The sequence below is a fragment of the Chelonia mydas genome, chromosome 2, assembly GCF_015237465.2.
Source record: "Chelonia mydas isolate rCheMyd1 chromosome 2, rCheMyd1.pri.v2, whole genome shotgun sequence".
Classification (NCBI taxonomy): Eukaryota; Metazoa; Chordata; order Testudines; family Cheloniidae; genus Chelonia; species Chelonia mydas.
Window position 1 is genome coordinate 40,382,190 of NC_057850.1, and position 24,876 is coordinate 40,407,065.

At 41.1% G+C, this 24,876-nt stretch overlaps 1 protein-coding gene across 1 annotated transcript in view; it reads right to left on the reverse strand.

The window, feature by feature from the left end:
• MTDH (metadherin) overlaps window positions 1-24,876 on the reverse strand; it is a 51,533-nt gene that overhangs the window by 20,488 nt on the left and 6,169 nt on the right. Inside the window, exons 2-6 of the mRNA XM_007055992.4 lie at window positions 20,222-20,326; window positions 7,330-7,414; window positions 6,522-6,701; window positions 4,918-4,986; window positions 2,015-2,266 (exon numbers count right to left, since the gene is read on the reverse strand). Coding sequence (XP_007056054.3) covers window positions 2,015-2,266; window positions 4,918-4,986; window positions 6,522-6,701; window positions 7,330-7,414; window positions 20,222-20,326 — 691 coding nt within the window. The remainder of the gene's footprint in view (window positions 1-2,014; window positions 2,267-4,917; window positions 4,987-6,521; window positions 6,702-7,329; window positions 7,415-20,221; window positions 20,327-24,876) is intronic.

Below are 24,876 nucleotides of genomic sequence, written 5' to 3' on the forward strand. Positions count from 1 at the left end.
GTCACAGGTAAATACAAGGTGGAAAAGAGATTGTTTAGCATGATAACATATTCTAAGGCAGTGGTTCTCAACCAGGGGTCCGGGGCCCTTTAGGGAGCTGCAAGCAGGTTTCAGGGGGTCAGCCAAGGATGGCAGGCATTAGAATTGCTAGGGCCCAGGGCAGAAAGCCAAAGCGCTGCCACACAGGACTGCAGCCCAGGGTCCCGAGCCTCGCCACCTGGGTCTGAAGCCGAAGCCTGAGCAACTTAGCTTTGTGGTGCTCCCTGTGGCATGGGGCCCTGGGTAATTGCCAGGCTGCTATCCCTTAATGCCGGCCCTGGCTTTTATATGCAGAAAAAGAGGAGTTGTGGCACAGCTGAGCCGTGGAGTTTTTAATAGCATGTTGGGGGGAGCCTCAGAAAGAAAATGGTTGAGAACCTCTGTTGTAAGGAACAATTGAAGGTGAAATGGCCCGTTAACTCCTCTGCAATCATAGAACAAAAGCGGGGAGGGTTAGGGGTTACAGATAGTTGTAATAATCCAGTGTCTTTATTGAGACCATGTTTTTAATGTCTAGCAAAATTAAAAATTTAAGCTCCCAGGTTCATCTTCTGAAGGGCAGATATACACTTAAAATGCTGTATTAGAAGCTCTCCTATCAACATAGTGCTCGCTACACAGGGGGTTAGGTCAGTATAACTATGTCACTTATCCACCCCCAAGCGACACAGTTATACCAATATAAGTCTGTAGTATACACCTGGCCAAAGTTGTTGTGCAGGTTTCCTTTGAGGACAAGGTCTGAGATGTCAGATAAGGAGTGATCGTTTTATGAAAAGTGTTCGTCTACAGTGACAAGATGTTTGTGTCTTATTTTTCTGTATGAGTTCATTTGAGAGCTTAGTGATTGTTTGGTTTCACCCACATAGTTGTTACTGGGGCATTTAATGCACTGGATGAGGTACACCACATGTGATAGGCATGTGTAGGACCCATAGATCTTGAAAGATGTTGTGTTGGGAGGTGTTAATCATCGTAGCAGTGGAAATATGTCTGCAGGTTTTGCATCTGTTATGGCAGAGTCTGGTGCTGCTTTGTGTTGGCAGGGTCTGGTCTGTGGGGATTCTGATTATGAGTTTGGTAAGGATACGGGGGTTGTTTGAACACCAGAAAGGGGGGCTTAGGAAAGCTCTCTCTTTCAGGATGTTGTCCTCACTGAGTTTGGGTTGCAACTGTAACTATACCCTATATAGGTTCCAGTGTAGGGTGGTAGGTGACAATTAGAGGCATGGGGTGTTTCTGTATTGAAGCATTATCTCACAGTCAATGCTGAGGCCTTAAACTTGCACCTCGCTCCATCAGCTTGCAATATCCAGCCAATTTTGAGAGGCTTGCTCCCCCGGGCCTTCCAAATTTAGACTTTTCTAAAAAATGCTTTTGCCATAGACTTGCGCACTGGTGCTGAATTGCCTACAGTGTTTATTTCTTAGAAAAAAAGTCTTCAATATTTACCTCAAATAAAAGCCTCAACAAATCCCAGTAAAGACAAACATTTAATAAACATTAGTAAACAAATGTTTACATAAATGAAATTGGAATTTCTTTGTGATCAAGTTGAAAATGCCTTGGATTCGGAATTCATTAGACACCACTTTAAAAAATATGAATGACTAAAAAATAAAAAAAAATATCCACATGGCTCTCAACCAAGTACTTCTACATTTTTACACTACAGATTTTTAGTTCTACTTTGGGGTAGGGTAGGCAGTTTTCTACATGACTGTAGGGAAAACACATTTCCCCATAATTAACAACCTGTAACGAATTAAATTTGTTACAAATATAAAATATAGCAGTTCAAAGCAGCTGAACTAGATTTTCCTAAAATACCAGGACTCAATCAATATTAACCATGAAAATAACTGTATACTAAACAGCAACAAGATTAAAAACATAATTGTGATTTTGTAAGAATCCTAACATTGTTTTACCTTTACTAAAAGGTGCAAGAATGCTCGCATGGAGCAATACTTACCAATGGTAGGGAACAAAGTACGCTCTCCCCAGGACCTGCTCACAAGGGATACACTCCAATCTTTTCCATTTCCACTAGCATCTCCAGTGTCCTGACCCCAAGCAGATGTCTCAGTCTTCCTCTTCCCTGCTGTAGTTGATGGAACAGATGTCCATTTCTCCTCACCTGCACTGATCTCTGAGGAGATTTTTCCAGACTTTTCATTCCAATTTCCTCCATTTACAGTAGGGCTTTCATTCAACCCTGAAGAAACTTAAAAAATAAAAACATGATTAAAAAAAGTAACTGGATGAAGAGTTAAAATATTACTTGAAAATAAAAAAATCAAGTTCATTATTGAATTTCGGTCAGGAACAACTAAATATTAGATACCAGAATCATATATAGTTGCAAGACCGTTTTAACACAAGTTATGAATTGTTACAATAAATCTCTTAGCCTCTAAAAGAGGTGAACTTGTTAAGGCTGAAATGTCTAAAGTTAGATCTACAGTACCACTCATGTTTCAAATGTTAACACTTCTATCATGTGTCCCTCACCTCTGCCTTTATGCTCCATTCCTGTGAAGAAACTGAAATGTTTTAACACTCTGCCTTTCTCCTGCAAAGTTAGAGAACAGGATTCTATTTTTTTGCCCTTTTTTCCCCTCCCCCATTCATGGCTAGCGGGCCTCCACTATATCCTTTTTTGCTCCACGCCCTTCTTTTGCTCCACTTTCTTCCTAGCGGGGGTGGCTAAACACTGCTCTCTCCAAAGTCAGTCAATATCATTCTTTCAGGCAGCTTTTGGGGGACAAGAGACAGCAGTGCATAGTTCTCCTACAGGCCCAGGTGTAGAACTCTGATCCCAATATAGCAGCATGTTGTGATATTTACATATTGCCATAAGCAAAAATGGCACTTTACAACAAAGTATGCTAAACAAATGAGAATCCTGGGTATTAAGCGTTTAGATTCTAGCAAGGTTAGTAGCAAATCTATGAACCGGCCCAATTCTTCAGTATTTAAATACTCTTGCATGCTCATAAGAATAAAACCAGTAAAGCAGAACATCCTAACCTGTACGTACACAATTGAAAAGGAACTATATTCTGGATGAACTGCTGACAGCAGAAAAATGAACTTTTTAAACAATGCTGCAACACTGTTTGGGATGAAAAGAACACAAAAAGAAATGAGAGGAGGGAGTACTGATGTCAGGAAGCACTGCAGGAGCCAGGAGGGACATAAAGAAGAGAGCCAAAATAGGACATTGAGGCAGCTTCTCTACATGGGGCATGGAAGAGGGGCAGCTACTCTGTGTCTCGGTCCTCTGGTTCTGATGACTAGTGCCCCTTCACTCTCATAGCTGGAGAAATAGGAGGCAACATCAGAAGGCTGTGCCTCCCTTTCTGTACTCTTCTCTCTCTTAAAGGGCTGCTACTTCCTGCCCACTATTTCTTCTCCCTCATGCATTAAAAAAGGGGACCTCTAGCCCTGTCAAGAGCTGTGTCTCTGACAAAAAAACGACATGTCATCTCCCTTGCCCCTTCCACCAGGGAAGCAGCAATTGAGAGAGCTGTGAGAAGCCCCTTCTGGCAGTTCAGAGCTAGGATGGGATGGAGGAAGGTTTCCATTTTATTCAGCAAGTAAGCCTAGTGAAAAAATCCCATATGAAGAGTCGGGAGCTTTCCAAATTGAAAAGGGCAAATAAGTATTGGCCTCATCAAATCTGAAAACTTAGGGACAAATATTTCATGTTCTTCCCCTTAAACTTTGTTTTCTTCCCTGTCTAGTACAGCACAAAAATATCCACAGCTTTTTGAAATACCCTAGCCTTGAAGATGACCACAGTCACTACTGCAACAGGCTGCCCTTCTGGAAAGCTATGGGTGCCAAGAAGGTGGACAGTAATGCATATAGTACAAGAACCTTAATCAAATAATCTCCTTATCCCATATATATCTTCTTCTCTAGCAGTGCTGCACAGCAGCAGCAGCTTGCTTGTGAAGCAAAGCTCTGAAGGATTGACAGCAACAGAACTGCTTTCTGCTGGATGACATTTCTTATAATTCAACATAATGTTGATCTGCCAAACTACATGGACTATATTTGGTCACAGCTACATCCTCCAGCTAGCTTCACATTCTCCTGTAAATGTAGTCAGTTATACTACAGACTTAAATAGTTACCATCTGGATTTGACAATGCCAAACAGTTTCCCAAATGTTCTTCAATCAGCTTCTCTTACCAGAAAGACTAACTATATAAAATCTTATGTTTGAGTGTTCAGGCTTAATTTGAGCCTAATTTTCAGAGAGCTGGGCTACAATTATAGTAATTCCATGCACCAACAGGTATTTGCATGTGCAAAATCTACATATGCCCACTATTGTGGTATTTAGGTGCCAAATGACCTATTTGTGCCAAACTGCATATCAGATTTCCTTAGAATCAGGACCTGTGTGTCTAACTCAAAGCAAATATGTTGAGGCTTATATTTTAATTTATTTACTTTAGGAAACTTGTTAACTCATTAACTTGAGAAAGTGAACACTTAAGGCTGCTCTGGACAGTCCCCAAATATTGTTCCAAGACACGCATGTTTGTGGTTTACTCAGTAGTAATTTTTATACCAGGTATAAACAGCGTAAAAATTCTAGGTACAGTACAGCTATATTATTAGAGTAACTAGGGTAAAGAGTCCGTATAGCCAATGTACTGTTATTGAGAAATAACTGTACAATGATTGTGCAAATTAGACACCCACAACTGAAGAGCAATTGCATAACTGAGAAAAAAAGTTCTAAATCATGAACTGCACAGCATCCTGCACTCTGACCAGTTGGAGTTCTAGTTCTGTATTAGGAAACTATTACTCAAAATTAACAAGTTAGCATGCACACTAGTAATAAATCCTTTTACCTTGCTGAATTGTTGAATCTCCCTTTGCAGATTTAGAGCTGCTAACTTGAACATTCAGAATTGTATCACCTGATTAAAGAGAAAGTCTTTACAAACCATTGTACATCTCATTACATGCATCTATAGTAAGTATTCATTACCAAGGGTCAAATTATACTTCAGAGGATCAGCGCTTTAACGATCATTAACAGGCAAAAAATATTTACATCCTAAACCGAAGGAGAAATTTGCAAATACAGCAAATTTTTAGACACTATATTAAAACCAAAAATACGGGCATTTAACCTCAAAGGCTATTTGATTTATAGCCAGTTTAGATACCTCAATTTAAATCAAGGAACCCTAATTGGCTTTTAATTCAGTTTAAGAAAGAGTTAATTTGAAAGGAGCCCAGCTATTTTTCCAGTGCTCATGAGCACCATGCCCAGACCAGGTGGAAGAGGTCATTTCATTGCAAACACCTCCGCTAGCCTCTTCTAGCCATTACTACAAAAGGAAACCGCTGTTTCTACCTCTTACCTAACCCAGGCAGCGCTGTAGATGCAGCTGAACTCCTTTCAAATTAACCTGGTGCAAGGTGACATCTGAGAACTGATGGTGCACTACACACTGCCATGGTCCTTGCTCAGATTAATGACTACTGTAATCTATGTCCATAAAGATCACAATACAGTTACAGTCAACATTTCTTGAAGTTGCTTGGTTGCCTTACTTCCTACATGCCTGCAGTGACAAAGGGAAAACAACTGACATAGTACTCAAGGGCAATGACAGTGCATTCAGTCAGGACAGAAACAAGCTCTGACCAAAGAAGAAACAAGGATCTGAGGCATCAACGATTTAAGGAGTCGAAGTCAGAATGTGAATGTAATGTAGCAAAGCACCAGAGAGCAGCTAGGCTCAAGCTTTCTGCTGCTATGGCACAACACTTGATGCATTGTTCTTTGTTTAATTAGGCACTTAGGTGCATCAACAGGTACCAGACTGCCTAGAGGAAATCTGTTATCTAGTCGGCTAACAAAACGGTGTCTTTCTGCTCTTCTTGTGGGGCTGGGGAAACTGATGAAGCTGTGGTACCATCAGTTATACAAACAATGCCCAAAGTGGAACTGGTATGGTGGTGGAAGGGGGGGCGGGAAGGAGTTTGTGTTTCAGTTTAATAGGAAACTGACCAGGAACGGAAAGGAAGGGTGAGAAGAGGTTTGTTATAAAACCATTGGGATCTGACCAAAAAAAAAAAAAAAAAAAAAAAAATCAGGGATCATCTGTGAAACAAGGAAAATCTTCCCCAACACAGTCAGAAAAGAACACTGATAGTGGTGGGAAGGGGCCAGTCTAGGTACCTGACTGAGGGACGCTTCATAGGTTCCAAGAGGCACAAGGCTTTACAGTTCTCACCTGCTCCAGCTGAAAGCATGGACCCAAGCATCTTCTGTTAAATGCTGTTTTTAGCTTTTCCTCCACCCTTGATTCCTTAAATCCACACAAAGTATTACAACTTCCAGTTCCAATATCCTTTACATAGATATATCCTCCTCCTATTATAATGCATTTCTAAAGTAAACACTGCTTACTTTTCAAGTGTTCTTTCTACAACATCATACCTTTATTTTTTCTGGGACCAAGTGGAAAAGATGGTGCAGGTATTAGTTGTTCAGTGGCTACTGTAACTGCATTTTCCATCCCAGGGAGATTTGATTCTATTGGACCAGCATCAGTCAGTACCTTGTCACGCTTACGCTGCTGCCTTTTCTCACGGTTACTGATTTTAGTTTCCCAAGCTCCTAAAATATTCCCATAAATAAAAATGGCATTAAGTGAGTAATACAATGGTAAAAGAATAACCCAACTAAAATGTAACTAGGAACCAAGTTTAATTTTTTAAGAGTTAGTAATAAGATAGATTGAAACCAATAGGTAAAGGTGAGAACAAGGGTAGAGTGACTGAACTTTACACGTAAGAGTTTAAATGGCATGCTTGAAAAGTCAGTATGTCCTTTTTCCGGATGCGAAAATAGTAGTCTTTCGTTTTTACAACTACTCAAACCATATGAGCCACAACACTTCAGGTAGAATAAAAATGTAGGTTGATTGCCTCAGATGAACAATTTTAGTATTTGTCAACCCTTATAATCCAACATTCACAGATCAAATTGCCAAACTCCAGTTCTGAAGCTACTTTTCTTAACTTTTCTGTTCCAGAAATCCTGGATTTTCAGATATTCAGCATGCAAACACTGTTAATCTAAGAACATTTCACCAGGTAGTAACCACTACATGATCACATATCCGATTTAAGATTATGACATCAACTAATTAATTTTGTTATGATATATTTAAGCAAGTAAATCTTAGATAGCATGTGAGACATTTTAGCCTAGTGCATTGCCTTATCAATGCTGTTCTTAGTACCTTCATCTGCTTCTTTTCCATCAAGACGTGACAGGTCCTGAACTGTTTTAGCATCTCCCTTTGATTTCTTTTTATTCTTTTTTGACTAAAATAAAAAAGCAATAATTCAGCCTTATGTTATTAAAGAGACTAAATGTTTCTATTACAGGTATTAAGAAAATATTGTTATAAATTGTAAGAATTAAAAGATATTTACAGATTAGAAATGGAAAATCTACTTTGCAAGATTAACCTATTGGTTAGTTCCAAAGTAGTGGCTTTTAGGAAACATTTCTTCTGTATGAAGAGCGGGGGGGGGAGGGGGGCAATGGTTTTTTTGCTCTATTTTTTAATATTTAAATAGAGCAAAAAATCCCCAAACCATTGCTGACAAAATCTGTGAATTACAGACTGGAGGAATGGCAAGTGAAGATAGGCCAGTCATACAGAGCAATCTGGATTGCTTGATAGGCTGGACCCATTAAAACAAAATGCATTTTAATACAGTTAAATGCAAAGTTTTACACCTAGAAACAAGGACTGCAGGCCATACCTACAAAATGGGGGACTGTATCCTGGAACACAATGATTTAGGGGTCACAGTGCATAAGCAACTCAAAATGGGCTCCCAGTGCAACACGGTGACCAAAAGGTCTAACACATTCCTCAGATAAACACACAAGGGAATAGTAAGCAGAAGCAGAAAAGTGATTTTACTTCTGTATATGGCATTAGTGAGACAGATACTGGAATACAGTGTGCAGGTCTTCTGTCCACATTTTTAAAAAGATGTTGAAAAATTGGACAATGCAGGAAGGAGGCACAAAAATGATTCAAGGGCTGGAGAAAATGCTTTACAGTGAGAAACTTAAAGAGCACAGTGATTAGTTGGTCAAAAGAAGACAGAGGTCATTTGATTACGTCTAAGTACCTTCACTGGGAGAAAATGACAAGTACTAAAGGGCTCTGTAATCACATAGAGAAACACATAACATGAACCAACTGCTGGAAGCTGAAGCCAGACAAATTCAAATTAGAAAGCAGGCACAATTTTTTTAAACACTTACTCCTGGGGTCATTCTGCAAAATAAAAATTCTGCACACAATATTTTAAAATTCTGCAAATTTTATTTTTCAGAACACTACATAACCACACCAGTTTCAATTACTCTGGGAATTTATTTCAAAATACCTGTCAGCAAGTATGTCTGTAACAATACAGACATACACAAAAATTCCCCCGGGAATAGATTTAAAGAAACCCCTATGACAACCCAGTTCCTGTTTCTCTGCCTCCTCCCCCCACACAGCCCAGCCGGAAGGGCAGACACCCACAACTCCTCCCTCCCAGGGCCCAGCCACGGTGCTCCCCCAGCCAATACACCCAAACCCCCCTTCCCTCCAGAGTCCAGCCATAGGGCTCCCCTTGCCCAGATACACACACACCCCTTCCCCCCCAGAGCCCAGGTATCCAGAGGGAGAAAGGAAACTCCATGCAAGCCGTCTCCTTCCCTCAGGGCATGCTGGGAACTGAAGCTGCCAGGAACACTCTAGCTCCCTCCCCCTCTCCCTAGCAGTGTCTCCTACGTGCAAGGAAGTTTTTGGAAAATGCAGGGGACAATTTTCTGGTGCAAGTGCTGGAGGAACCAAGTAGGGGCAGAGCTCTTCTTGACCTGCTGCTCACAAACCAGAAGAATTAGTAGGGGAAACAAAAGTGGATGGGAACCTGGGAGGCAGTGACCATGAGATGGTCGAGTTCAGGATCCTGACGCAAGGAAGAAAGGAAAGCAGCAGAATACGGACCCTGGACTTCAGAAAAGCAGACTGACTCCCTCAGGGAACTGATGGGCAAGATCCCCTGGGAGAATAACATGAGGGGGAAAGGAGTCCAGGAGAGCTGGCTGTATTTTAAAGAATCCTTATTGAGGTTACAGGGACAAACCATCCCGATGTGTAGAAAGAATAGTAAATGTGGCAGGCGACCAGCTTGGCTTAACAGTGAAATCCTTGCTGATCTTGAACACAAAAAAGAAGCTTACAAGAAGTGGAAGATGGGACAAATGACCAGGGATGAGTATAAAAATATTGCTCGGGGATGCAGGAGTGAAATCAGGAAGGCCAAATCACACCTGGAGTTGCAGCTAGCAAGAGATGTTAAGAGTAACAAGAAGGGTTTCTTCAGGTATGTTAGCAACAAGAAAGTTAAGGAAAGGGTGGGCCCCTTACTGAATGAGGGAGGCAACCTAGTGACAGAAGTAGTGGAAAAAGCTAATGTACTCAATGCTTTTTTTGCCTCTGTCTTCACTAACAAGGTCAGCTCCCAGACTGCTGCACTGGGCAGCACAGCATGGGGAGGAGGTGACCAGCCCTCTGTGGAGAAAGAAGTGGTTCGGGACTATTTAGAAAAGCTGGACGTGCATAAATCCATTGGGCCAGATGCATCGCATATGAGAGTGTTAAAGGAGTTGGCAGATGTGATTGCAGAGCCATTGGCCATTATCTTTGAAAACTCATGGCGATCGGGGGAAGTCCCAGACGACTGGAAAAAGGCTAATGTAGTGCCCATCTTTAAAAAAGGGAAGGAGGAGGATCCTGGGAACGACAGGCCAGTCAGCCTCACCTCAGTCCCTGGAAAAGTCATGGAGCAGGTCCTCAAGGAATCAATTCTGAAACACTTAGAGGAGAGGAAAGTGATCAGGAACAGTTAGCATGGATTCACCAAGGGCAAGTCATGCCTGACTAATCTCATTGCCTTCTATGACGAGATAACTGGCTCTGTGGATGAAGGGAAAGCAGTGGACGTGTTGTTCCTTGACTTTAGCAAAGCTTTTGACACTGTCTCCCACAGTATTCTTGCCAGCAAGTTAAAGTAGCATGGGTTGGATGAATGGACTATAAGGTGGGTAGAAAGTTGGCTAGATTGTCGGGCTCAATGGGTAGTGATCAATGGCTCCATGTCTAGTTGGCAGCTGGTATCAAGTGGAGTGCCCCAAGGGTCGGTCCTGGGGCCAGTTTTGTTCAATATCTTCATAAATGATCTGGAGGATGGTGTGGATTGCACCCTCAGCAAGTTTCCAGGTGACACTAAACTGGGAGGAGAGGTAGATACGCTGAAGGGTAGGGAGAGGATACAGAAGGACCTAGACAAATTGGAGGATTGGGCCAAAAGAAATCTGATGAGGTTCAACAAGGACAAGTGCAGAGTCCTGCACTTAGGATGGAAGAATCCGATGCACCGCTACAGACTAGGGACCGAAGGGCTAGGCAGCAGTTCTGCAGAAAAGGACCTAGGGGTTACAGTGGACGAGAAGCTGGATATGAGTCAACAATGTGCCCTTGTTGCCAAGAAGGTCAACGGCATTTTGGGATGTATAAGTAGGGGCATTGCCAAGCAGATTGAGGGACGTGATCGTTCCCCTCTATTTGACACTGGTGAGGCCTCATCTGGAGTACTGTGTCCAGTTTTGGGCCCCACACTACAAGAAGGATGTGGAAAAATTGGAAAGAGTCCAGCGGAGGGCAACAAAAATGATTAGGGGACTGGAACACGAGTTATGAGGAGAGGCTGAGGGAACTGGGGATGTTTAGTCTACGGAAGAGAAGAATGAGGGGGGATTTGATAGCTGCTTTCAACTACCTGAAAGGGGGTTCCAAAGAGGATGGCTCTAGACTGTTCTCAGTGGTAGCAGATGACAGAACAAGGAGTAATGGTCTCAAGTTGCAGTGGGGGAGATTTAGGTTGCATATCAGGAAAAACTTTTTCACTAGGAGGGTGGTGAAACACTGGAATGCGTTACCTAGGGAGGTGGTGGAATCTCCTTCCTTAGAAGTTTTTAAGGTCAGGCTTGACAAAGCCCTGGCTGGGATGATTTAATTTGGGATCAGTCCTGCTTTGAGCAGGGGGTTGGACTAGATGACCTCCTGAGGTCCCTTCCAACCCTGATATTCTATGATTCAAGCTGGGTTCTGCGGGGTCCAGCGCCCCCTAGTGGTGGCCAACAGCACTGCAGTCCATTTCTGTGGGAGAAAGGAAATTCTGCGCACACATTAATTTCTGCAACATTCTGCATTGCACAGTGGCACAGAATTCCCCCAAGAGTAAACACTGTACAAACTACCAAGGCAAACACATTCTTCATCTTTTGTAGTCTTCCAATTGAGACTTTCTGGAACATGCATTAGCTAAATACCTGTGTTGAGCCAGATAATTTAAACTGGATGAAGTTTTATGCCCTGCGATATACAAAAGTCAGATTACATCACTGAATGGTCCCTTTTTGCCTCAGACTATATAAATCTATGCAAAGAAACACCTTGAGTTAACTGATGCATTCCACCAGGGAAGCCCTAAACTTCCACTGTTATCAGAGCAAAGACGTAATGGGTCCAGAAAGTAAATTATATATAGGCTTGGTAGAACTAGATTTTTATTTTTTGTAATTTCAACCATATAGATTTTTTTAATTTTTAATAATTTTTATTTTTACAGTTGTGGAAAATTAAGGAGGGTAGTATTGGGATTAGGACAGCACTGACAGTGGGGCTACAAAGGGCTCTCAGCATGGCTACTGGGTGCGAGGTGCAAGGGAGGCTGCAGTCCTGGCTGGAGGAGCAGACCCCTAGCCAGGCCTGCAAGGAGGATGACGAGCCCCTGGTCACAGGGGAGATCACCTCACTGCTGTACAGTTCCTGCCTGGGGATGGCTCTCTCACTTCTGGCTGAATGAGTGAGTGAGCAGGGCCATGACAGCAGAGCTGCAGAGGGCTCCCTCCAACTGCCCCCACACCTTGGGCCTACAGGGACCGGATGTCACTGGCTCTGTGGACATGCAAGGAGCCCTCTGCAGCCCTTCTGTCATGGCCGCTCCCTCAATCCCATGACAGTGAGGTTGTAGAGGGCTCTCTGCATTGTCACAGGATCAGTGACACCCAATCTCTGCAGAGATAAGGTGCAAGAAAAGCTACAATCCTGGTGGAGCAGAGAAGGGACCCTTGGCACTCCCAGCTGGTGAGAGCAGGGATGTGACAGCAGACATGCAGAAGGCTCTCTATGCTGCCACAGGACCACAGGCACCCAATCCCTGCAGGCACAAGGTGTGGGGAAGGCTCTGGTGTAGCAGAGTGGAGGAAGAAGAGGATGAACGCCCTGCCATGGGGAAGGCCACCCTGCTGCTGAATGGCTCTATCCCTGGGCAGGAGCCATTGATCAACAAGGTGGCCTCCCCACAGCCAGAGGCAGCTGCTCCTCCTCCTGGCAGCCTTGGCCGGGGTCTCTGCTCTGCTAGCACCAGAGCCTTCCCCTCACCTTGGGGTGGCAGGGATCCATTGTCCCTAGCAATACAGGGAACCCTTGGTAGCTCCACTGTCATGGCCCTACTCCCTCACTCCTGTGACTGCAGGGCTCCCTACATGGCTACCGACACCTGATCCCTGCAGGCGCTAGGTGAGGGAGTAGGGGGGAGCTGCACTCACAGCAACTGTTACTGATTGATTTTTTTTCATCCATTTCAGCGTAAGCTGAAATTGACATTAACTGACATCTGTGGATTTAAATAGAGTCCTGCCAAGTCTAACTATAAGTAAGGCTGCAAGTTTGTCATGGAAGTCACAGATTCTGTGACTTTCTGTTACCTCTGTGGTTTCTTCAGTGGTTGGTGCGCCTGGCCTGGGGGCAGCTAAAGCAGCCCGTACCAGGCCCACTGGCTGCTGCTGCGGCAGTCTTGGGCCACTGCACCCCCTCTCCCCCCAGCAGCAGCAGCAGCAGCAGCTTGGGTGTGGGAGAGGGTTGGAGCACAGTACGGGGTGAGGCGGGCTCTGGGCGGCGCTTACCTAGGGGGCTCCTCAGATGCAGCAACATCCCCCTCGCTCAGCTCCTAGCCGGAGGTGTGGCCAGGCAGCTCTGCGCGCTGCCTCTGTGTGAAGGCACCGCCCCCACAGATCTCCTTGGCCATGGTTCCTGGCCAATGGGAGCTGTGAAACACAGAGCTGCCTGGCCATGCCTCTGTCTAGGAGCTGAGCAAGGGGGGATGTCCCCACTTCCGGGGAGGCACGGAGTCAGGTATGTAGCCTGTTGGCCCCAGCAAACCCCCACCCTCCCACCCAGCACCAGCAGGAGTCCCGGGCCGCGCACCACCACCCACACAGCACCAGTGCGGGTCCCAGGCCGCGCATGCCCAGGCTGCTCCCCCACCAAGATTTAGTCCAGGGCATACAGTAGAAGTCATGGACAAGTCACGGGAAGTGAATTTTTGTTTACTGACCGTGACCTGTCCATGACGTTTACTAAAAATACCCCTGACTAAAACAAAGCCTTAACTATAAGGCAGAAGGATCACTTGTTCAGTAACTGGCCACCAAGCACTGAGTATGGGAGGGCTACTGACTCCTCTCCATATCTTCCCTCCCCCAGCAAAAGAACAAGGGTAAGTTTCAAACATTTCTTTTTCCTTGCATTTGCTTCCGTAATAAACTAAATTAGATATAGAGAAAAATAACCCAGCTGGGTTAGGGGACTAGTTCCTACACAACTGAGAATACTGTACATATTCTTAAACTACTATTTAAGTGAAAAACTACTATTTTATAAGAAAGCATATAACTAAGGATAAAAAAGGGTAGTTAATGTTAAAAAGAGTTACAACTTGTTGCATCTGACAGAAGGGGGATCTTTCAAAAATTTCCAACTTTGAAAAGGAATTTTTTTTAAAGCAAAAAAAAAAAAAAAACTTTTGAAAAACTTTGACTAGCCAGTTCTAGTGAGCACCAATAGGTGTTCCAAAAAAAAAAGGAGTAAACAGACTATAAACCAATTCCCCTTAACTGCTCAACTTCTACTGCTGGCTCTTGTGAGGTCATTATTTCAGAAGTTCTCTAGACATCAAAATCTTCCAGGCAAAAAAGGACCTAAACACTTAAAAAAAAGGCTTTTTTCTGCTTTGCTTTAACAGTCCCCCCCATTCCATCTCTACCATCATCATCCCCCCATACCTCCAAAAGAGGACACAAACCCAACTGCCCCTCTGCATGACCCATGACCTTCAAAATACAGCATGAAAAGTTAAATGACAAACAATAATAATAAAAAGGCCTACATGGTCACAAGAACTCCACCAAGTTGCAATGGGGGAGGTTTAGGTTGGATATTAGGAAAAACTTTTTCACTAGGAGGGTGGTGAAACACTGGAATGCATTACCTAGGGAGGTGGTGGAATCTCCTTCCTTAGATATTTTTAAGGTCAGGCTTGACAAAGCCCTGGCTGGGATGATTTAGTTGTGGATCGGTCCTGCTTTGAGCAGGGGGCTGGACTAGATGACCTCCTGAGGTCCCTTCCAACCCTGATATTCTATGATTCTATGAACTTGCATACAAATTCTACAATTCCATTAAAAAAAAAAAACTGATTAGAGTATTAGAAATCCAACTTTTACATCCAGCTTTTCTATGAAAAAGTCACATTAAATGTTTTCATAGAGCCTTACAAAGAGGGAATTTATGTTGCTGTACGCAAGGATTTAATAAATAAATCAGAAGTTTATCATCTTTGCTTTCCTAATATCAATTACTGGAACATGGTACATATCTACTTTTTCCACACCTGCTAAGCTCAGTCAAGGTTTCTAACATCAGTCACCATCTCAATTATATCACTGACTAAAACAGTCAGGAGGTGCATGACTGTACAAAATACGGGTTCTATTCATTCTAAATGATCACCTCTGTGCACAGAAGGCTGCCAATCTTGGCTCTACCATCAGCTGAACAATACATTAAGAACTTGGCAGATTAGCAAAAAAACCTTAAAATCAAGCAGATGTGTGGGCCTCTATACAGAGGAAAATAAAGAATGTAAAAATAAGCTTTCCTTCCCCACCATAAGTACTGATTCAAGAGCATACATTTTTTTCAAGCTTGCAAATAAAACTAGCTATGAAGTTTTAAGGAGTTTTCCATTTGCTCTAGTTTGTCACTTTCCAGTGAATAGCAGACATGTATGGCAAATTAAGTTGAATCACTTATTTTTTGCTCTTGTGTAATTGAACAAGGCAGAGAAGAAGAATGAAGAGGGAAGTGGCAAAATTGAAGACAGTACACATGCATCTTCAGTACAAAACCATACTGGAGATGCTAGCAGTGATGACAAGCAGAAAACTGTAACCATTTTCAAGGAATAAGTGAGGTTCATGGCCCTTGAAGAGAAAGACAGCAAAGAATCTCAGAAACACAAGAGGAGCACCAATACAAAAAAAAAAAACCCCAATGTACGCCATGTATTTTTAGATATGGAAAAAACACTTAACTTGTAGTCTCAGTTTACTTCTCTAAGCCGAACAAAGAAAGAGCACTCTCGCAGGGCCTTGGGAGATTCTACTCAGTGCACTCAAGCTATTAACAATGCAATGCATATGGAAAGAGGGTGATTTCCCAGAGTGACTAACATAGCTGCAAAAAGAAAAGGAGGACTTGTGGCACCTTAGACTAACAAATTTATTTGAGTATAAGCTATCTTGAGCTACAGCTCACTTCATCCAATGAAGTGAGCTGTAGCTCAAGAAAGCTTATGCTCAAATAAATTTGTTAGTCTCTAAGGTGCCACAAGTCCTCCTTTTCTTTTTGCGGATACAGACTAACAAGGCTGCTACTCTGAAAACTAACATAGCTGCCTGTCTAACTATCCTCACTAAGTTTAAAAAGAGGCTTGGAGCAGTTTTTAATTGACACTGAAGGGCAGCAATTTACACCCAGACTTCATATTTATATCCACTTCAAAATGTATTTTCTTTTAATTTAAATAAGCTGTTTTAGATTTTATTTAAATTATAACTTTCTTTTTTAAAAATAAACCTGTTTAAAATGAAATATTAATTTACTACAAAATATGTTAAGGCCTAAACTTATTACAATCTCTTAAAACATTTAAATAATAAATGTGCTGAATCCATGAGCCTCAATCATAAACTTTGAGTTAAAGGCTGCTTTTCTATATAAATAATTGATCGGGGAAAAGCTAACTTTTGAAGTCATGCTTTATAAATATGGCATAGTGGATCATGTACTGTATTAAGGGCCTGATCCTGTAGGGGAGGGGATCCATGGGCTGCGGTATTGGGTGCAACAGACTGGCAAAGTCATCACAGGGGATGGGACCTGCCTCTGACTCCAGGAGACACCATCACATATCTCATCATGATCATCTACTGAGCTCATCTGGGTGGCCCCATAGTCCTATTTATAGCTTCTCCTTACCTGAGCTCTGATTGGCTCAGCTCTCAAATTACAATTGTTTATGACTCCAGCCACCTTGGAAACTTACTCTCTAGCTTACAGAAAAGCACTAATCTGCACAGGAACTACCAGCCCTTGTTTCTGGACGGTTCTGGACACTTCAACTAAATGGCCTTGTTCCGTTTCCTTGCAGGTGTATACAGAGATATATACAAATAGAAATCCATTAATTTCTCAACTGCCTCCCTCTTTCTTTAAATAAAATACTGCAATGCAAAAGGCATCTGGGTTACATGAGCAGAAGTCATGGATTGCTGTTAGTTCTTGTGTTTTCCTGGAAGTAGAGAGAGGGGGTGGAACTGGAGTTATGTAACAAAGGAGGAGTTGAGTGTTCGACCAGAAAGGAGCAACACTGGTGTCAAAGCAGGACACTGTGAAAAGAACGAATGACATTCTTCTGACTGCAGCCTCTAGTGTTGATTTCAAGACCTGAGAATTGGAGGGGAAAAACTGCCATGGCCGCAGGTCGTAAAAAGGACCCTATTTGGGAATATTTTCAAGAAATTCCTGTACCTCTGGATAAAAAATAAACACGTCTAACGTAAACTGCGAAACAAAAAATGCAAGTCCTGGTTGTAAGAATCAATGTCATTATGACAAATGCTCCTCAAAGGCAATGACTTTGAAGAGGATATGGACATGTCTGAACAATCTGGATCAACTGGTTAGTACATTTATTTTTGCACCATTCTTAAGAACTGCCTACCATTTCTTACTATGCAGGAAATGATAACTTAGATTGTCATAAATTTGTATTTTGGATGTAATAGAATAAAATTCAAGTGTAGACCTTTCTCACAGACAAGCTGCAAATGTAGCAAAGATGAGAAGAAATCTAGAAGAAGAAAACAAAGGCAACCTGAAAACTTACAACATATGGATTCAATGCTCATTTGACTAAAATACAACTCCAGGAATAAAGGAAAACATTGAAATTGCAAAATACTTCTGTAACAACCACTTTGCTTCAGTTTCACTAGAGAGAGAAGAAGGATCCAAACTAATTCTACCCAAGACATGCACTTGAATTCAGTGGTTGACCGTTCTGAGCCATTTATTAAGAACTGGTCTATTCTGATAATTTGCAAAGAGAATCGTGACAAAATAAATGGAACTATACCAGCCAAAGTGGTCCTAATCAGACTAAAGGGAAATGTAGAAGATATGCTGAATATACAGAAACTTATTTCCACATTATTTGGCAAACTGCAGAAAGATTGCTGCTGTATTGTTGAGGCTGTTGAAATTTGGAAAGAACTTTGAGGCAGTGAAGCAAGAAATACCCAACAACAAAATTAAATTGCAAGCAGTAAAGAAACAGATGGATCAAGCTTACTCCACTTCATTTTTTGCTAATATTCTCAACCCAAAGTACCAAGTAGATGCCTAACTGCTGAAGAAAATGCTGCTATGACATGGGCATCTAAATTACCCATCAATCATGCCAACCATAATACATTTCAGGGCCAGAAGGTGAACCATTCAAGCAGTACACGTTTGTTGATGTTTAAAAGCAAGTCACACCACTGAATTGGTGGAAGTCACTAGCTAAGCACCTGGAACAAGAATTTGTTGATGTGCAAAACCAGTTTTTGACAGCACGGTCCTCTCTTCTGCAGGCACAAAAATAATATTTTCTTCATTTGGACTAATTCATTCAAAGTTGATAAATCAATTGAGAGTTGAAAAAGCAGGAAAACTTGTCTCTCTTCCAGCCTATGAATAAAAACGAGGGAGGGAGTGATGAGATCTACTAGTCTGAAAATATGAAGAACAGCCTAAGGACAGGTCTTCACTACCCGCTGGATCGGCGGGTAGTGATCTATCTATCGGGAATCGATTTATCGTGTCTCGTCTCGACATGATAAATCAATCCCCAAATGCGCTCCCCGTCGACTCCGGAACTCCAGCTCGCGAGAGGCGGAAGTGGAGTCGATGGGGGAGTGGAAGCGGTTGACTCGCCGCCGTCCTCACACCAGGTAAGTCGACCTAAGATACGCAGTCTTCCGCTACACTATTCGCAAATCTGAAGTTGCGTATCTTAGGTTGACCCCCCCTAGTGTGGGCCAGGGCTATGTAATTTAGGAGGCTGTCTTCTCATTTTCAGTAGACTTAGGTGAGTAGGAATCTAAGCTCCAGTCCCTTTCACTGAGGCATATTTGCTTAAATTAAATGTATATATAGTTATAGCATACCCCCCCGGTAGCAAAAAGATGTACCAAATCTTGTGTAAAAGCTCTATTTAGTTGTAAATTAACATGTTTTAATGGTTATATTAACCAGTAATAATACACCTCTCTTAGAAAGTAACAGAAGTACAAATGGGAAAATTGATTAAAATTATTTAAATAATCAAGGCTTTTCACTTTGTGATTTACTTCAAGGCGCCCTACTAGATTCTCTCCTTATATTTACCCAAAATGATTGGACTACATTACTCTAATAAAAACAGCCATTTAGTGGCATAGAATTACTTGGAACTGCAGTTTAGGCTTGGTATTGTTTTGTGAGGGAGGGAAGGAGAAAAAATGAGCAGCGAGATAAATACGTTTGTTTCTTCGCTTAAAAAAAGAACGTTACCTTTACTTCCAAATACAAACACCTATGATACACTTTAGAATTCAGGCTTCCATCTAACATTGGAACATTTCTTGTTATTCAAATGCAGAATTAACTAATACTACAAGAGTTTCCAATAACTTATTTACTCAATTAAGCTATAAAACCATTAATAGCTGGGAAATTAATCAGGACCAGATATTTGTTTTTTTTTTTTAATCAAATAGCTTCCTATGTTCAACAACTTTTCAGTAATAGTTACAGTTAACCATTTATGCTGTTTAATATATCTTCTGCTAGTACATAATGAATCCCCAACAGTATCATGAGAACAGTTTTAGCCTAGTAACTTTGTTGTCTACCACAGAAAGATTTTAAAAATTCCCTGTATGAATGAGTACACTTTTATTAGAGCTAGAACCAAAACCAATGTGACAATCATTTCCAAATCAGAGAATCGCTGCACGGCAATTTACTCGACATATTATAATTTCAACCAGCAGATGTAACCTGTATTTTCAATTACATAAAGTTGTGAGCAAAAGAGCCAAGATAAAGTCAGTTTTGGTCATATGCCTATTTTAATCAGATAAATAAAAGTTGTCTGGTGAACTGAGGGTATATTTGCTCAGTGATTTATGGTACATGTTAAATCAGTTTAACATGCAAGCGTAGGATTTGGCCTTAAAACAGCACTCCCTCAGCTGTTAGATGATACAATAATGGTAAGTTATTTGAAAGATTACACTGATCACCTTTTGAGCACTTACAGAGAGTACACACAATGGAATACTAATTTGGCCTTATCATCATGTACAAGAGCTGCTATTCAGTATTTTAAATTCCTTCATTTTAAAAGGAAGTGCAAACATTTAATTCTTGATGTGGGATCTTAGTATCTTTAAAGCTGTCTTTCAAAAAAAATTAGCAGTTGGAAAACTTACTATTTTTGTAAAATAATTTAAATTCGATAGGAATGGAATCCAATCCTGGCTGAAACCTTCACGTAATACAAATATATAAAAATTAATCTCATCAAGTAGTTTACTATAGTTTCAAAGCCATAAATAACCTTCTCATTCTTCTTTTCTGCATCCAGTGGCTGCTTTGGATTTTCTCTTCGAGCCGTCTGAATTATTTCATCCTCAGACACTTCAAGAACAGGCCGTCCATTAGGCTGCATATGTAATCAAAAATTTAAATCAGATTAAATCTGAGAGGGCAGGTGAAGCAAACCACAGAATGTAAGTTACATAATTACAAAGATAGTATGAAAGGTTTTCTTTGAAGCCAACTATAGTTCTATGCACTATGGGGAAAGAACCCAAATGCTAGCTTAATTACCTTTTAATGTAAAGCAATTTAGTTTTATATTTTCAAAGCTTATTTTCAAAATTTCTGAAGTCTGCTACTGTTGTTGTATATACTGTATGGAGTCAAGAAACAAGTACATGAACTAGTAAATATTCTAAATGCAGCTGGATAAAAATCAGACTAGTAGTTTCTACAGCTAGTCTGTTGAATAGCAACTGTCTTGCATATTGTAAACAAGCAGATTAAGAGTGAAGGAAAGCCTTGACATTTATAGTAATATCTATACCACACTGTAACCAATTATGTAGTGGAATATTATACAGCTTTACTATTTTTAATGTAAACAAACGAAGAAAAAGTGGAGGACACCTGAAGTATTTTATCAATCTTTATATTGAGGGATAATATATAGTTGCTCCTAAACAACAAAATATGCATCTGTAAAACTTTCAGGAACTTTAGGTCTGATCTAAACAACTGTAGCTTGGATTCCAAATAAGTTTTGCTAAACATTACAATTTTTAAAAAAAATTCTTCCTGATGAGGTTTAGGATTGTGTATATTGATAGAAATTACTTTAATACACATAAGTGAATGGGCATGTGCATTTGTTTTCTCACATGTATAGACACAGAAGTATACATAGAGCTCATGTGAGCAACTGCACAAGTACTCAATTGGAGCAGTGTCCTCTGCAGTATCTCACTGTAATGCAATAATTGCATAAGTACAGCAAACTATTTTCCAGTTAAGCCTCTGGAGCACGAGCCACAATTCTGTTTTGCCAAATGTATTGGGGGAGGGAGGAAGAAGGGGAGAGAGAAAATGGAGAAGTGTTTTCCCCTCAAACCAGTGACTACTTTTCAAAACATCAATTTTGTGAGACACCAAGTTCTTAAAACTACAAGTTGCAAATGTAGTGGGTTACCTATTTAAATTAAAAACAAAAATAAACCACACATACACACATGGATATGTACGCTATTAAAAATCTGAAGCTGGGTGAAATTTTTAAGACATTATTCACTGAAAAAAACAGTTTTGGTCAACCCAAAACCATTCTCAAAATGTGACTCAAATAAATCATTTCAGCCAATGTTTCTGAAGGAGGGCCCCTCATGAACCATTCACAAGATGGTAAGAGGAGAAGAAGGTGCACATATAACTTTAGGCCTATTGGTTATGGCACTCACCTAGGATGTGAGAGACCTGGGTTTTAATTACCCTTTTTGTCACATTTGTGGCTATGGGATATTCTGGGTCTCTCTCAAGCTTTCCTGTTGAAGTTGCTCCACTGCGTATACATAATTAAATAGTCATTGAAAAGGCTCATGAACTTGGGTCTCCCACCTCCAAGGTAAGTACCCTAATCACTAGGCTATAGGAATCTCACATTCTGACCTGGCGACTATTCAAGTATTTTATGCAAAGCAGAACAGCTTCAACTTGAGAAAGAGAGAGACCTATACCAGAATAACTCATGGCCGAACAGCTAGCACTCGCCTGCAAATTCAAATTTCTTGTCCACATCAGACAGAGGGAAGAAATGAACCCCAGTTCACAAGTGATTTCGCTAACCACTGTGCTAAAGGTTATAAGGCGACACCACTTCCTGCTTCCAGCCAGTTTGGGAATCTAGTCTTATTTATTTTGCTTTCAGGTGGGAAAAAAGCCCAGAAACTAAACAACCATTTTGTTTTTGTTGACCCAAATGTTTTCTTTGACTTGAAACGAATTGTGTGTCTACTTTTTTGATGTGCTCAAATTTTTTGGATTCAGTTCAATCTGAACTAATATATATATATATTTTTTAATATTTTGGAACTGCCAGTGAACTGAAAAAAATCTGTAATTTGCAAGGCTCCACTTAAATCTGGATTATTTAAAAAAACACTCCGAAATAAAGACCTCTGCACTTTTATTTAAAATATTTCTGCAGTACCCCTTACCTCTTTTCCCCACTCTTCTGACAGTCTTCAGTCAGACTGTTATTCCTAAGTGCTGTATTAGTACAAAGTAGTAATAAAGGACATTCTTGCTTCCACTTAGACCCAGAGACTTATTATAATTATTAGCCTACATCAACCTCCTTCTCCCACCTATAGAGCACAGAGAGAAAAAAGGGGCATGAAGGTTTAAAACAAACAAAAGGAAGTTCATGCAACAGTCAACTTGTGGAACTAGTTGCCAGGGGATGTTGTGAAGGTCAAAACTATAACAATTAAAAGAAACAATGAGGTAAGTTCATGGAGGACAGGTCCATCAATGGCTATTAGCCAAGATGGTCAGGAACGCAACCCCATGCTCTGGGTGTCCCTAAGCCTTTGACTGCCTGATGCTGGGACTGGACAACAGGGGATAGATCATTTGATGATTGCCCTGGTCTTTTCATTCTCTTTGAAGCATCTGGCATTGGCCACTGTCGGAAGACAAGATACTGGGCTAGATGAACCACTGGTCTAACCCAATAGGGCCATTCTTATGAAGATTTCATCGCCTGCCTATATATCATTTAAGTTACGTTTCCATGATATGTTTAGTCTGCATGGCATCTTATTTAAACTCATCTCCATGGGATAGGTTTCAGAGTAGCAGCCGTGCTAGTCTGTATTCACAAAAAGAAAAGGAGTACTTGTGGCACTAAATAAGTCTCTAAGGTGCCACAAGTACTCCTTTTCTCCATGGGATAGGAGCTGCATCTTCATTTTTATTTGATAGTACCAAACATATTCTTGACTGAGTTTATATTTTCTTCTACAGGATACAATTTTAACTAAGAATTAAAAATGTTTAATATTAATCTCAAGCGCTAGAACTAAAGTTGTTGCATTTAATTTTAGAATAGGTCAAACTGTATGTTAAATGGTATACTACTTTAATACCCACTGACAGATTCAACAAGAAACATTTGATAGATGGAAGAACTGCTACTTATTAGCACTTAGTATATCTAGCTGTTACGCTGCCTTAATAACTATTCCAAGGCCAGATCTGCATTACAAACTTACATTGATATAACTGCGTCATTCAGGTTGTGAAAATCCACACTTCTGATCGACACAGTTATACAGTCCTAACCACTGGTGTGAACAGAGCTATGTTGATGGGAGAGCTTCTCCCATTGACAAAACTACTGCCTCTTGTGGAGGTGGATTAACCATGCCGACGGGAGTTCTCCCATCAGTATAGTAGCATCTTCACTAAAGCGCTGCAGCTGCACTGTTGTAGCTGTTTAAGTGTAGACCTGCCTCCTCAGTGACTTGACTTAGCAGATACATACTCTTCAGATTTTCATTCCTTATGCACTGTCTATTTGGAAAGCCAAAAATATAGAACTACTGTCCACTGTAACTGATTTAATGCCCAAGGGTGAACACACACTGTCTGCACACAGGACGTGGTGCCAACTGTTGAGTGTGCGTTTTTTGTGGGCCCTGAAGTGACATGAGTGAAAAGTGCTATTCTGCCTTATGGTGGCTTAAAGACTATGCTATCCTGCCTTCCTCTTCCTCTCAGTTTTCAACGGTCAGCTGAACAATTTTAGGGAACTTCAGGATTTAAACAAAAATTCTGAAAAAAAGTTACTAGAACTGTAGAGCCTTAACTGCAAATGGAAAGGTGGAATTCTGGATTCAAATTATCTTTAAAAATAGTTGTAATTTTTCACATTTAAATACATCCTGAAAACAATTTTTTTTTTTAAATTATTTTCAGTTCTGAGATAGTCGCTACTAAAACTCAAACTCAGCCCTGTATCATAACAATTAAGTTTTCAAATTGTAGAACCTTTTCCAAGTCTCAAATTGATTGTTTTAGAACAAGACTAGGAGTTGATCCAACCTCACTTATGAAAGATTACTCCATTTGATCCTTTATTTAAATAGTAAAAAGTATCAAAATCTGCTATGTTACAGTATTCTTACACAGAACCCATGACACTTTCCATAGCATAGAACAGTGGTTCCCTATTATTGTTTTTAAACTAAAGGCAACCCATCAACTGCATTGTCTTTTTTTGAGTCCCACCCAGGATCCAAATTCAAGGGGGAGCAAAAACCAGAGACCAGCATCATCCTCAGCCTCCCAAGGGGACACCAACCACCAGCATCTGCGGCGAGGCAGCCGCGTCGCTGCGGGGAGAAGCTGCTCTGGGGCCTGCTCCGACCAGCCCGGGGCAGGGGGTTAACGGTAAGACTAATGCTTACTGGTTAACTGTTTAATAGTTTACATCCCTACCATCAATATAATAAAACCACCTCAACAAGTAGCAGTAGCTATGTTGGCGGGAGAAGCTCTCCCATTGACAGTGCCATGCAAATGAGCGCTTATGCCAGCGAAACTTATGTCACTCAGAGGCGTGGTTTTTTTCATACCCCATGTCATAAATATAAAGGGAAGGGTAAACACCTTTAA